Source organism: Hyla sarda, chromosome 4 (assembly GCF_029499605.1).
Source record: "Hyla sarda isolate aHylSar1 chromosome 4, aHylSar1.hap1, whole genome shotgun sequence".
Taxonomy (NCBI): domain Eukaryota; kingdom Metazoa; phylum Chordata; class Amphibia; order Anura; family Hylidae; genus Hyla; species Hyla sarda.
The window spans coordinates 406884881-406900548 of record NC_079192.1 but is presented as its reverse complement, the minus strand read 5'-3'; the positions used below and the strand labels follow the sequence as shown (position 1 = coordinate 406900548).

Genomic DNA, 15668 nt, shown 5'->3' with positions numbered 1-15668 from the left:
CATTGCAGTCTATGGGGGCAGGAATGCAGTCTGCTCGGTCCTAGCAGCGCCGGCTCGATCTCCGGCAGAAATTCTGTAGTGTGAACCTAGCCTTAGGACTATGCTCCATTAGGTATACACCAAACACATACCTCTGCATAAACACACGGTAGCCATAAGCCACAATGCGCCAGTGCTCTTAACATATCGATGGCCTATAGATATGTTAGGTGCTGTGTGCTGCTCCTTCCTATACAGCAAACAGGAGGTCTGTGGCTAGTCCTAGCCTATGCACCAGGAACTTTTCCGACACATGGCAGACTATGTTCACAAAAAAAGGCTAGGTTCACACTACGGAATCCCTGGGCAGAATTTCTGCCGGAGACTTAGCCAGCGGCACTAGGACCACACAGACTGTATTGCCGTCCCCATAGACGACAATGCATTTCTGGGTAGATCTGCTCAGAAATACATTGACATCTATGGGGATGGCAATGCAGTCCGCGCGGTCCTAGTGCGGCCGGCTTGGTCTCGGGCAGAAATTCTGCCCAAAAATTTCACAGTGTGAGCCTAGCCTAATAATTCTGATCCCATTCATAGGACCTTTAAAAATAATAATAATAATAATAATTTAAAAATGCATGCACATGCTGCACAATCATCCTCATTTACGTGTATGGAATCCTATCCTATGGTGAACATGCCCTTATAGGCCGAGTATTGCATATAGTAATGATTGCTATAGGTTTACCACAGTCCCTGCCCTTTTTTATAAAGACAAATACAATTTCAGTGTGTTGATTACATAAAAAGACTATAAAAATATATCTGTACTAGCGAATATATCCAAAAAATAATAAAAAATAAAACTAATTCAAAAGAGTGTGGAGGCAGATAGTGGTAAGCAGTTCCAAAATATCCACAATCCAGACTTTGGTTGTCCACAATGGTGCACGCACCCACACAACATCGCGTCCACGGGGAGTGGTGGAAGAACATTAGGAAGGCGTAGCCAGCCTAAGGCAATGTGGGCAAGACACGTCCAATGTCGTCCTGAGAAGTCCTGTTTATAAAGAGGACGGGCGCTCTGCAAAAGTTACATTGTAACATACGGCGACCTTCAACGAGATTCCACAGCGGAAAGGGTTCTGGTTTCTATAATCCTCATCCAGTTCTGGGTTTGCATCACAGTCCATTAAAAAAAATAAAAAATAAAATTACAGTGGTACATATCAGAAGTTATAATAACCCGAGAGAAAATCCTTAATAGCAAAAAATGAATAAAAAAAAAAAAAAAAATTTAAAAATTAAAAATAAAATAACCTAATCTTTATACACAGGTTCCAATTCAGCAAATGAACTGGAGATTGTACAGATTTAGAAGGTAAAATTCCTTCAGTTATTTAGTATTAGCGTCTTGTTCACACGTGTAGATTTATTGCAAATTTTTAATTCCCTAGTGAAGTAAATTCGAACAATTTGCAACAAATCTACAGCATATGCGCCAATTGCGAACAGACCCTTAATCTGCATAAACCGTCAGATTGTTATAATAAAATAAAATAGGGGTGTGGGGGGGGGGCAATGGCCTTATACATATATCACACATTAAATATTTTCTCATATCTACACACAAAAACCTGCATAAAAAATAAAAATAAAATAAGATAAAAAAAAGTGGTGCTTTAACAGTTCGCGGCAAAAGACCCTGAATAGGTAGTGACGGATGATATAAGGGGCATCATCTCGTGTCGGTTTCCTCTGTTTTCTTATTACTGCAGCATGGTTTGTATTGTTGGGCATCGATGAGAATTTCGCCGTAACGGCCTTCGTAGATGATCCCACAGCAAACTTTCTGCCTAGAGAAAATAATAATGATAATAAATAATAAATTAATAAAATAATGATAATTAATAATAAATTAATAATATAAAATAATAATGATAAATAATAAAATAATAATAATGATAATTAATAAATCAATAAAATAATAATAATGATAATTAATAAATCAATAAAATAATAATAATAATAAAATAATAAAAATAATAAAATAATAATAATGATAATAAATAAAATAATAATAATATATCTATTTATCAGCTCTATAAAAAGGTTATCAAAGAGGGATTCCCACTTTTCACCAGAGGTGGGAAGTCACTAATAGGGAAATTATGTTCCAATAAATGGGTGGTGTGCAATACATGATTTTTTTTCCCTAGGGGGAGCTGTTCGCCAGGGAATTCAGAAACCAGATCTGTAGCAGACAGGTGGTAGCTGGGTCAACACTAAGGGTACGTTCACACGCGCTGATTTTTTAGCGGGTTTTCCGCTGCTTATTTGAAGGTGGGCGGGCTCTTCTCGGCTGTCCGCAGCAAATTTTCCGTGGCGGAATGTACACGGGGGAAAATCCGCCGCAAGCCCCATTGAAGTCAGTAGGGACTGTGGCGGACTTTATGCTGCGGAAAGTCTGCTGCGGACAGCCGAGAAGAGCCCGCCCACTTTCAAATACGCAGCGGAATCCGCGCGTGTGAACGTACCCTAAGGCTAGGTTCACACTACGGAATTTCCACCTGCAATTCAGCTTTGAAATTGCAGACAGAAATTCCGATTACTAAAATGCACTGTATAGTTAATGGGTTTCCGTTCACAAATTCCCACTTCGGAATTTGTGAATGGAAAATCCGCTTGAAAATTTGGCGTTGCTCATTCTTCAGGCGGAAATACTCGCGGAACACATCGCAGTCTATTGGAGACTCCAGTGTCCGCACGGTCCTAGCGCCGACTGATTCAGTCGCCGCTGGCCACACTTTGAATCTCCAGCCGGAAATTTTCTGCCCGGAGATTCCTCAGAGCGAACCTAGCCTAAAAGGTCTATTCACACGGCAGAAATTCCACCTCAAATTAAAGCCTATAGACTTCTATGGGATTCCGCACTCCCATTCACACTTCTGAATTTCCGCTTGCGGAAATTCAGAAGTGTGAATGGGAGTGCGGAATCCCATAGAAGTCTATGGGCTTTAATTGGAGGCAGAATTCCGCCGTGTGAATAGACTTTTATTCCCACAAACAATTTAGCTGCATTGAGATAACTTGACATCGAAACCAAGCAAAACCACAAGTATTAATGGCGCTTTGCTGAGGTAAACAAAGGATATTTGAACCGCCGTGATAGAAATATTTCTATCCTATCCTAAAGGGTGAGCGTTTAATATTTTTAAATGATTAATAAATACCTTTTCCAATAAGTCGGATCCAGGAAGGAAAAAGTGGAGTTTCTGCTTGGAGCGGTGCGGAGCTCAGTGTCGGTGTCTGTATCGGAAGGGTTACTACAAGAAGAGGAGTGTGTGGGGGAAGCGCTGGAAGCCGTGCTGTGCGCCCCGGAATCTGCAAATAACATGGAAGATTGGTCAGATGAAGGTATAACAATGTACATTTTACTCCTGTTACAGGTGCGGAGAATTATAAGTTATATATGTACATATTTCACAAATTATAGAGACAAAAAATAGTGTTATCTAGTGAGTGAAACGCAGCATCTCTTCAGCATGGCAGAACATGTATGAGCAGAAATGCTTCAAAGGGGTACTCCGCCTCTTAATATCTGAACTCCGCTCCGGGCCGGATAACAGGCGAGCACAGCAGTCACGCCCCCTCCATTTATGTCTATGGGAGGAGGTGTGACTATGGGAGGAGGTGTGACTATGGGAGGAGGTGTGACCGATATTAGCAGTCACGCCCCCTCCCATAGACACGAATGGAGGTGGCGTTGCGTGATGCCAAGAACACATAAGCTCTGAGCTTCAGTGTTCAGAATGCTGCAGTGTTGGGAATTAGACATCTTATCCTATGAATAGGGGATAAGATGTTTAGGGGCGGAGTACTCCTTAAAGGGGTACTCTGGTGGAAAACATTTATTTATTTATTTTAAATCAACTGGTGCCAGAAAGTTAAACAGAATTGTAAATGACATCTATTAAAAAATCTTTACCCTTCCAGTACATTTTAGCAGCTGTATGCTAGAGAGGAAATTCTTTTCTTTTTGAATTTCTTTTTTTTTGTCTGCTGACACTTCTGTCCGTGTCAGGAACTGTCCAGAGCAGCAATGGGGATTTTCTCCTGCTCCGGACAGTTCCTGATACGGGCATCAGGTGTCAGTAGAGAGCACTGTGGACAAGACAAAAAAGAAAGTCAAAAAGAAAAGAATTTCCTCAGTAGCATACAGCTGCTAATAAGTACTGGAAGGGTCAAATTTTTTTAATAGAAGTGATTTACAAATCTGTTTAACTTTCTGACTCCAGTTGATTTAAAAAAAAAAAAAAAAAGAAGAATGTTTTCCCCCGGAGTGCCCCTTTAAACAGTTAATCACTTACAAAGTCTTTTCTTCATCTTCAAAACCTGTCTGTTTTTCATCCTTCGTGCTGCCAGAGACCTGATCCTTTTAGGCCGGATCCGCAGAGCTTTCAGGTTGGGCCCGCCACGGGCATCTACCACCTAAAAAGAAGGCAAAACCTGTTCACCTAGATTGTAATGCAATTATCCTCTGCGTGTATTACAGAGGCACAAACATACAATGTAATCTGGCTAAATTTAAGAAGTCCCCCCCCCATGATGACAGTCCAATTGCCATTAACCCTTCCGGTTTCCTTTCACTATTAAACACCTACATGATTCCAGTTTTTCTTGGAGCCGGAGGGAAGTTTCTTCCATCTTTTCACCAGAAGGACGCAGGCATTGCAGATATCTCCTGTACGCATTTCATGTAGTCTGTAAAATAAGAGACGCGGTAGTGTTTAGCCCCTTGAGGACGCCGCCAATTTTCATTTTTTGCGTTTTCATTATTTCCTCCACCCCTTTAAGGGAACTCACTCTTATTTTTTCCATCCACAGACCAATTATACTTTGTAAGGACACCTTTCGATTGGCCATAATATTTTTTTCATTGCGCCATAAATTTAATTGGTGGGGGGAAAATTGAACTGAAAACTAAAATTTTGCTAAATTTGGAGTTTTTCGCTTTTACACAGCACAATTTTCTGTAAACATGACACGATCTCTTTATTCCATGGGTCAATACAAGTAAACTGATAACTTTGGTTACATGCTTTTCTGTGGTCAAACTTTAACAAAATTGCCCTGTTCTGGCTGCCTTATTTTTCTGTATACGCGGCTGCATGAGGGCTTTTTTTTTTTTGTGCCGTGATCTGTAGTTTTTGCGGTATCACTTTTGCGTATGTGACTTTTTGATCATGTTTATTCCTTTTTTTTTTCTAGTATGTGATAAGAAAAAAGAATAAAAATCAGCAATTTTGGATTTTTTTTTTTTTTTTTTTAAACGTTTATTACATTCACCATACGGGATCATTAACATTATAATGTAATAGTACGGACATTTCCACACACAGTAATACCCGATATGTAGATTTTATTGGTAAAATGGGAAAGGAGGGGGGGGGGGGGAGCAAAGAAGAAGATTTCTTGAGCGACAGGAGTGGAGAGTGGAGCTCTGGCCGCCATCTCGACTCATCGGACCCCCGTGATTGCGCAGCAGGTGGCCCAATGACTCTCACAAAGCCCCCCTTCTGTTTTAGATGTCGTGATAGTATTGATACAGCTATATACCAACAAACTCACTCAACAGCTGGGACTACTACTCTTAGCATGCACCCCCAACACTGACTGCAAGGACGCACGGAGTACTACCATACTGTAATACATTGACCAGCCGGACATTCTTACCCAAAACAATTCTGGAAGTCGCCCTCATAGCGTTTGCTGTCTGTAAATCGGCTGCTTGAGGATTTGGCTTTGCAGATGCAGCAGCCTCTGGAGCTCCTGTAGGTCTTTGGTTTGTAAAATCCAATCATTTTTTTTCTTTTCTTCCTTGAAACGGACAAGCTGAGAAAGAAAATGAGAAAAATGGGTTAATTTCAGCGTTTTTGGCTTAACGGGAAGTATGAGAACGTGCCAGAGAGGAGCGGGACCTACTAAGTGACCAGGTGACTAAACAGACGGACCCATAAAAATGGCCAATGATAGTAATTGTAAGACAGCTGCTCCCCTATCCGGGTCTCCTGGCATCACCAAACTGGTTCCTGAAAACCTATAGATCCCCGGTGTTTATAGAATTCAGACTAGCAGGTATTTTAGAATTTGGTGTTCTCATGGTCACCTGATCTTCCCGGTACATAAACAATATCATACAATCAGTAATCCCATCAAGGCTCCTTATGGCATCACAGAAAAAGATCAAAGCTTCTTCAAACATTTTTTTATTTATTTATTTTTTAAATCAACTGGTGCCAGAAAGTTAAACAGATTTGTAAATTATTTCTTTTGAAAAATCTTAATCCTTCCAGTACTTATTAGCTGCTGTGTGCTCCACAGGAAGTTCTTTTCTTTTTTGAGTTTCTTTTTCTGTCTGACCACAGTGCTCTCTGCTGACACCTCTGTTCATGTCAGGAACAAATGCCCATAGAAAACACATCCTGCTCTGGACAGTTCCTGACATGGACAGAGGTGTCAGCAGAGAGCACTGTGGTCAGACAGAAAAGAAATTCAAAAAGAAAAAAAAATAAGAAAATAAATTCCCGTGGAGCATACAGTAAGCTGATAAGTACTGGAAGGATTAAGATTTTTAACTAGAAGTAATTTACAAATCTGTCTGGCATCAGTTGAATAAAAATATTTTCACATTGAAAACGTAAATGGGAACTGTATTGCAAAAACGTGGTGTGAACGCGGCCTAACACACGTGTTGCCACCTGTACCTTTTCCATCCTGTGAATCACAGACCAGGATTTACTTGCGGTTTGGGCGACTGCTCTGACCACAAAAGATCTGACTAAGGTAACCACAGGTGTCACGACCTGACAGCTGACCGTGTGACCACCATTAATCCCCACCCCCACCACACGGTAGCCGGTCTTTATGATGCCGTTTAGTCCTGGTCATGTACAGGAGCTGCACGCAGTGACAAGGTGATCGACTGATACAAACCCAGGAACAAGAGAGTCAACACAGGAGGACACAGCATATTGGGTTTATTTAAAGGGGTACTCTGGTGGAAAACATATTTTTTTCAACTGGTGCCAGAAAGTTAAACAGATTTGTAAATTACTTCTATTAAAAAATCTTAATCCTTCCAGTTCTTATTAGCTGCTGAATACTACAGGAGGAAATTATTTTCTTTTTGGAACACAGAGCTCTCTGCTGACATCACGAGCACAGTGCTCTCTGCTGACATCACGAGCACAGTGCTCTCTGCTGACATCTCTGTCCATTTTAGGAACTGACCAGAGTAGGAGAAAATCCCCATAGAAAACATACGCTGCTCTGGTCAGTTCCTAAAATGGACAGAGATGTCAGCAGAGAGCACTGTGCTCGTGATGTCAGCAGAGAGCTCTGTGTTCCAAAAAGAAAATAATTTCCCCTGTAGTATTCAGCAGCTAATACGTACTGGAAGGATTAAGATTTTTTAATAGAAGTAATTTACAAATCTGTTTAACTTACTGGCACCAGTGGATTTAAAAAAATAAATAAATAAAAAAAAAAGTTTTCTACCGGAGTAAGGCTGGGTTCACACTACGTTTTTCAACTACGGTTCCCATTAGTGAAAACCGTATACATAGGTTTACTTGCAATACGGTTTTTAACAGTACTCCAAACCGTGTTCAACCACGGTTTTGACTGCAGTCGCATCCCTTTTTTTATTTATTTTTTAAACATGGACGTCAATGGGAAACGCACATGTATACGGTTCCATACGGCAAAACCGTATGCGTTTTTTCTTTGCAGATGCGCATTTGCATCCTAAAGTCCCCACCAAAGACCCCTCCCATTAAAAATGGACAGAATTTTCAAAAACATATATTTTTTTTATTTTTATAAAAACGGACGGAACAGTATGCATTTTTAAAAACAGTATACTGTTTAAAAACGCATACGGTTTACTTTTTCCCAAACTGTTCCATCCGTTTTTTCCCCCCCATATGGTTTTTGATAGAAAACGTATGCGGAAACCGTAGTTGAAAAACGTAGTGTGAACCCAGCCTAACCCTTTAATACTAGACCCTATAGTTCTCAAATAGATAAGCCGCTGATAGGAGTTTACCCCTCCCCATAGAAGAAACAAGACGTTCAGATGTGTACGGGGAGGTCGGGAGAGAACCACTCGCCAAACATTTGGCCAACAGTTCTTGAAGGTATATGGACATTAGAGTGGAGCGAACTTACACTAAATAGGCTCGTAGCGAACCCCGCAGCTCGGCCGTTGATTACTTTAAATTGGTTCAGCTTTCCAAAGGCTCCAGTTGCCTGGAAAAGGTGGATACAGACCTAGGAGACCTAAGACTGTCATCTCGGACTTTTCCAGGCAACCAGAGCCCTTGGAAAGCTGAATTAATTTACGCAGACTAAAGTAATCAACAGCCGAGCTGCGAGGTTCGCTACGAGCCTATGTACTGTAAAGTTCGCTCCACTCTAATGTCCATCTTTACCATTTGGTAACCAGTTAGGACGCCCTGGATATGGACGTCTACTAACCCAGTACATCAGAAACCCAGGTATTCTAGAAGACAGTGTTTTCCAACCTGCGGCTCTCCAGATGCTGCAAAACTACAACTACCAGCATGCCCAGACAGCTGTAGTTTTACAACAGCCCTAGATCCAAAGGATGAAAAAGTTGCTTAAAAGGGGTTGTCCGCTGCCCTGCCTTTCGGAGCTCCGCTCGCAGCGTCCGGAAGTTGTGTGCGGGCTTCTGTGTTCGAGGCCGCCCCCTAGTGACGTCACGCCCGCCCCCTCAACGAAAGTCTATGGGAAGGGGGCGGGACAGCAGTCCCGCCCCCTTCCCATAGACTTTCGTTGAGGGGGCAGGCGTGACGTCATGAGGGGGCAGGCGTGACGCCATGAGGGGGCGGCCTCGAACACGGAAGCCCGCACACAGTGTTCGGAGTAGTGAACTTCCGGACGCTGCGTGCAGAGCTCCGAAAGGCAGGGCAGCGGACAACCCCTTTAAAAGGGGTACTCCGGTGGAAAGCTATTTTTTCTTTCTTTCTTTTATAAATCAACTGGTGCCAGAAAGTTAATATTAGTAAATTTCTTCTATTTGAAAAGCTTAATCCTTCCAGTACTTATCAGCTTTATGCACAGAGCGCACTATTTCGGGAGGAGAGGAAAGACTCCCAGTTCATCCACACAGTAGTTTGGAGGGGGAACAGGGGGCTTTCATTACAGTGCAGTGTCCTGGGCCTGATACATTGTTAATGTTAAAGTATCAGACCGTAAAGTCCTTAACAGTAGCAATGTGTCAAGCCAAAAACACAAAGCCCTGACCCCCCCCCCCCCCCCTCCAAACTACTGAGCATACTCAAGTCCATGTTCTCTGTGCATAAATAATCACTTAGATTTGGGGGGAGGGGATAGCACCCCAAAGCATGCACACACTAGTTTGCAGCTTATCAGAAGCCGGGATCCTCTGCTGTTTCCTGGGCCTGATACATTGTTGCAACAAGAACTCTATTAGTCTAGGTTCAGACTACGGAATTTCCGACAGAAATTCAGACGTAAAATTTCCGTCAGAAATTCCGCTTGCTAAAATGTTTAGTGTAGTGAATGGTTTTCCGTTCACAAATTCACACTTCGGAATTTGTGAAGCGGAAAATCCGCTTAGAAATTTCCGCCTGAAGAAAGGGGTTGCTCTTTCTTCAGGCGGAAGTCTGAGCGGAACACATAGCAGTCTATAGGAGACTGCAGTGTCCGCGCGGTCCTAGCGCCGACTAATTCAGGCGGAACTCGGAATCTCCGGGCGGAAATTATCTGCCCGGAGATTCCGTAGTCTGAACCTAGGCTGAGTTCACACGGCCGTCTAGACCGTCTGAACAATAATGGATACAAACGGATAACATCCGTTATAGTCCGTTTTTATTTTTTATATATCAACTGGCTCCAGAAAGTTAAACAGATTTGTAAATTACTTCTATTAAAAAAATCTTAATCCTTTCAGTACCTATGAGCTGCTGAAGTTGAGCTGTTTTTTTCTGTCTAAATGCTCTCTGATGACACGTGTCTTGGGAACTGTCCAGTTTAGAAGCAAATCCCCATAGCAAACCTCTTCTACTCTGCTCTCTGCTGACATCTCTGCTTGTCTCGGGAACTGCACACTGTTGCCAGACAGAAAACAACAACTCAACTTCAGCAGTTAATAATTATTGAAAGGATTAAGATCTTTTAATAGAAGTAATTTACAAATCTGTTTAACTTTCTGGAGCCAGTTGATATATAAAAAAAAAAGTTTTTTCATGGAATACCCCTTTAAAGCAGTTTCTATCTGTAAATGTTTTTTTTTTTTTTTTTTAACTATTTACTTAGGCCAAAACTTTTTATCTATCTATGTATCAACCTATCTATGTATATATCAACTGGCTCCGGAAAGTTAAACAGATTTGTAAATTACTTCTGTTAAAAAATCTTAATCCTTCCAATAGTTATTAGCTTCTGAAGTTGAGTTGCTGTTTTCTGTCTAACTGCTTTCTGATGACTCACGTCCCAGGAGCTGTGCAGCTCCTATGGGGATATTTTCCCATCATGCACAGCTCCCGGGACGTGACATCATCATTGAGCAGTTAGAAAACTTCAGAAGCTAATAACTATTGGAAGGATTAAGATTTTTTAATAGAAGTAATTTACAAATCTGTTTAACTTTCCGGAGCCAGTAGAGAGAGATGATGATAGAGATAGATAAGAGATAAGAGATAAGAGATAAGAGATAAGAGATAAGAGATAAGAGATAAGAGATAAGAGATAAGAGATAAGAGATAAGAGATAAGAGATAAGAGATAAGAGATAAGAGATAAGAGATAAGAGATAAGAGATAAGAGATAAGAGATAGAGATAAGAGATAGAGATAGAGATAGAGATAGAGATAGAGATATAGAGATATAGAGATATAGAGATATAGAGATATAGAGATATAGAGATATAGAGATATAGAGATATAGAGATATAGAGATATAGAGATATAGAGATATAGAGATATAGAGATATAGAGATATAGAGATATAGAGATATAGAGATATAGAGATATAGAGATATAGAGATATAGAGATATAGAGATATAGAGAGATAGAGATAGAGAGATAGATAGAGATAGAGATAGAGATAGAGATAGAGATAGAGAAGATATATATATATATATATATATATATATATATATATATATATATATATATATATATATATAAGGTTTTTGCCTGGAATACCTCTTTAAAGTTACATAATCTGGGTTAACATTGCCATTGTACTTTATTCCTTTCTGGGTCCAAAACGGGTTGTACTAATTTTGTTCTCCGCTAAATTCCAATCGTTATGGCGGACTTGCCGACCGAGCCCCATGTAACGGAGCCGTGACGGCAACGTGTAGCGAGCCTAAGGCTGTGTTCACATTATCATTTCTCATTTACGTTCCTTAGATCTGTTGAGGAGGCTAAAAAACTGAAATGAGTGGATCCCGTTGATTTCAAGTCAACATTAAAGTCTATGGTGACGGAAGTAACTTTTGTTTGCATCCGTTACAATCCGTTATTGCAACTGAGCATGCTCAGAAAAAAAAAAAAAAAAAAAAGCGAGGCCGGCCTTATATCTCTTCTCACGGGTGGATTTGGGAGATGGCAACGAGTTCTCCGCAGCGATTTTGAATGAGAGTGGGCTCACTGCGGCAGACTGCCGTGGCGACTTCATCCCCATTCAAAATCATGTTGCGATCTTTCAATCAAATCCGCCTTTTTGAACGACCCCCAAGGCTGGGTTCTCATTGCCGTCGTGCTTCATCCCGGTCTGGGTCCAAAACGGGTCGGGGGTACTACTGACTCCCCCAAGTCCTAACGGATCCCATTGACTTGAATGAGGTTCTATGGGATTGTGATCTTGCAATCTAAGGCTGGGTTCACACCACGTTTCTGCTAGTTCCCGTATTAGGTTTTTGATTTTAAAAAAAACGGATTCCTCAAAACCGGACTAATCTGTATCAAAACGCGTGTACAAATTTTAATCCGTATACGGTTTGAAAAATACGTTTTTAACATTTCAATCCATTATGAATAAAGTTTCACTTGTTTGATTGAAATTCCAAGAACAAAATTGTGCAAAGTCAAAAACCGTATGTGAAAACCGGATGGAACCGTACACACATACAGTTCGGCACGGTTTCCATTGACTCTCATATTAAAAAAATAAAAATAAATAAATAAAAAAAAGTATACAGTTTCAATACGGTTTTTCACCCGGACCAAAAACCATTGTAGGCTACGGTTTTGGGTACAGGAAAAAAAAATAAAAAACTGACAAAACCGTACAGGATGCAAAACGGACACAACCGGATGCATCGTTTGGCATACGGTTTTCAATGGAGAGTCAGTGCATACGGTTTTCAATACGGTTCCGTACGGTTTTCAAATTGAAAACGTATACGGGAACTGTATTGCAAAAACGTGGTGTGAACCCGGCCTAATCCGCCCGTGTGAACGAGCCCATCGAGAGGAAAAGGGTTCGCAGTACTTGACACTTTGCCATTGTTACTGTTTAATGACAACATTTCCCACCAGGGTGCCTCCAGCTATTGCAAAAAAGAGCAAGGAGTTGTAGTTTTGAAACAGCTGGAGGCACCCATGTTGGGAAACGCCGACATGGGTTATTGACAAAAACGATGTATCATTATTATTAACTATTTATTACAAGCCTTACTCCCCTGTAAACCGTGCGCATGTATGTCCTATCCTCAATTCACACGTATTTTCTGACCAGGGTGCCTCCAGCTGTTGCAAAAGAGCAGGGAGTTGTAGTTTTGCAACACAGAGAGAAATGTGATACAGACCTCAAGACACACACACACATATATATATATATATATATATATATATATATATATATATATATATATATATATATATATATATATATATACACATACACACATACATACACACACACACATATATAGTAGATGTGATAGGGTATATATAGATATAACTATATAAAAACAGATAAAAAATATATAATAAATATATTATTTAGGAATAACAGACTAGTTGTACATTGAATAAAATGATAACATTTACTAAATTGTCATCATTTTATTCAATGTACAATGAGTGTTATTAGAGGAGAGGAGAGGGATATATATATATATATATATATATATATATATCTATATCTATCTCTATGAATGAAAAAATGGGCAGCACAAAGAGAGTAGTAAATTGTGCACACTGGATGACTTGGTCAAAAAGTCCAATAAATTCCTAGTAGAGAGAGACAGCAGCACTCCAATGTCGGTGAAGAAAAAATGTGTGGCTTTATTCAACCAAACATCAAAGATAGCGACGTTTCAGCCGTCTCACACGGCCATTGTCACAATGGCCGTGTGAGACGGCTGAAACGTCGCTATCTTTGATGTTTGGTTGAATAAAGCCACACTTTTTTTCTTCACCGACATTGGAGTGCTGCTGTCTCTCTCTACTGTGTGTGTGTGTGTGTGTGTATGTATATATATATATATATATATAAAAATAATTGTCTACTAGGTGTGTGTGTGTATATATATAATTGGCGTAGTAGGAGGCTTGAGAAAGGTCTCATTGAGCAGACCGAAACGTAGCACTTGTGACTGGAAGGGTGAATAAACCACTTTTTATGTCACATTGGAGTGCTGCTTCCTCCGTGGTAAATATATATATATATATATCCAGGGGTCAAGTCCTGTGGAAAAAAAGTGAGGGAACTCAACCCAAAATGTCCACTCAAGAGCTGGTCCTGCAGGACTCCTCCTAATGGGAATGGTTATCCTGCTGTGGAAAAAGTGCAGGAACTCAGTTCCCACACGTTCCTGCAAGACTTGAGCCCTGTGTGTGTGTGTGTGTGTATGTGTGTATGTGTGTGTGTGTATGTATATTATATATATATATATATATATATATATATATATATATATATATATATATATATATATATATTTATATACCCTATCACATCTACTACATACAATACAGTCATATATATATATTTATATACCCTATCACATCTACTACATACAATACAGTCATATATATATATTTATATACCCTATCACATCTACTACATACAATACAGTCATATATATATATTTATATACCCTATCACATCTACTACATACAATACAGTCATATATATATATATATATATATATATATATATATATATATATATATGAGGTGACTGTATTGTATTGTATGTAGTAGATGTGATAGGGTATATATATTGTGAGCCCCCACCCCCCGACCTACATTTTTTTTCCCTTGTAGTTTTGCAACAGCTGGAGGCACCCTGGTCAGAAAATACATGAGAATTGAGTATAGGACATACATGCGCACGGTTTACAGGGGAGTAAGGCTTGTAATAAATAGTTAATAATAATAATGATACATAGTTTATGTCGATAACCCATGTCAGTGTTTATGGGTGCCTCCAGCTGTTTCAAAACTACAACTCCGAGCATGCCCGGACAGCCTTCGGCTGTCCGGGCATGCTGGGCGTTGTAGTTTTGAAACAGCTGGAAACACCCTGGTTGGGAAACACTGACCATGGGGCACATGGACTGCAGATTGGGGATAGGAGCCCCCCATACAGTAGTTTAAAGGAGATGATGGCAGGTAGTCAGTAATGCACAGGATGACATGTGGAGCCTGTGACTGCTGGGGGTTCGGCACAGTGTGCATGCCTTTGTTTTGCCTACGTGCAGTAACCCAAGCTAAGCAGCCTGGCCACCCACAGGGCCTCCCCCACCCCCACCTATCATCCCCCCTGCACCCACACCTCTGCCAGGAGAGCCCCCCAATACTGGAGAGGACACCAAGTCCCCCCCCAATGCCACAACACCTCAGCATGCGACAAGTTTACAAAAGAGTCTTAAATAAAAAGGGGCGCACGTGTTCCCATGCACAGACAATGATGACATCTGTTGCACTGCCGTCTATAAATGAGGGGGTGTCAGAAGTGCAACCCCCCCCCCCCCCCAAAAAAAATAAAATAAAAAAAAAACCAACATGCACTCTGGGCACCACTTCCAGCACTAGACACGAGGCCCGGACGGTGACACCGAACAATGGGTGAAACGTGCAGGGACGCAGGGGAGCTGACACACGGCACCGACACCGCAGCTCTGCAGCGCACACTCCATGCGACTTCTGCCCGGTGCGTGCGACATTATTATCGGTAATAAATTAAAGCGCTGACAAGTGACAAGACAAGGGGGGACACGATGCACGGGGGAGAGCGACACATGCCAGAGCGGATCTATTCCAGTACATCGCGACATATATATCACACAACACGCGACATAACGCGCTTACCTGGAACTTTATCTCTTTTGCAGCCTCCCAGCGTTGTAAGAAATCAAACTACAAGAAAAAAAAAAAAAAAAAAACACCAAAAAAAAATTCCCGCGTCTAGTGCGCCTGCGCGGTTCCCACGCTCAGATTCTCTTCAATCGAGCTCATTAGCATGCGGGCGGTGACGTCACTCTTCCCGCTTCACCATTGTCCTTTTATGGGAGCGGGTCTGGGCGGGAAAACGTGAGGGGAGGAATTGTCATCACAAACAAGGAGGAGGAGGCATCGGGGGCTTCATAACAAAAACTGTGGTTGGTCCAGGACATGGCC

At 41.0% G+C, this 15668-nt stretch overlaps 1 protein-coding gene across 2 annotated transcripts; it reads right to left on the bottom strand.

Annotated features, from left to right (window-relative positions):
• Positions 1 to 574: 574 nt before the first annotated feature.
• On the bottom strand, positions 575 to 15452 carry SINHCAF (SIN3-HDAC complex associated factor). Of its 2 annotated transcripts, none has more exons than XM_056517560.1 (6): positions 15360 to 15452; positions 5719 to 5877; positions 4647 to 4746; positions 4353 to 4473; positions 3216 to 3366; positions 575 to 1838 (listed from the first exon to the last, which is right to left on the bottom strand). In XM_056517560.1, exons 2-6 carry the CDS (start codon positions 5844 to 5846, stop codon positions 1721 to 1723), a joined length of 618 nt encoding a protein of 205 aa, XP_056373535.1. In that variant the 5' UTR covers positions 5847 to 5877; positions 15360 to 15452; the 3' UTR covers positions 575 to 1720. The 2 variants fall into 2 exon arrangements, with proteins under 2 accessions (XP_056373535.1, XP_056373536.1); XM_056517561.1 differs by lacking the exon at positions 15360 to 15452 and adding an exon at positions 5968 to 6049.
• Between the last annotated feature and the right edge of the window lie 216 nt (positions 15453 to 15668).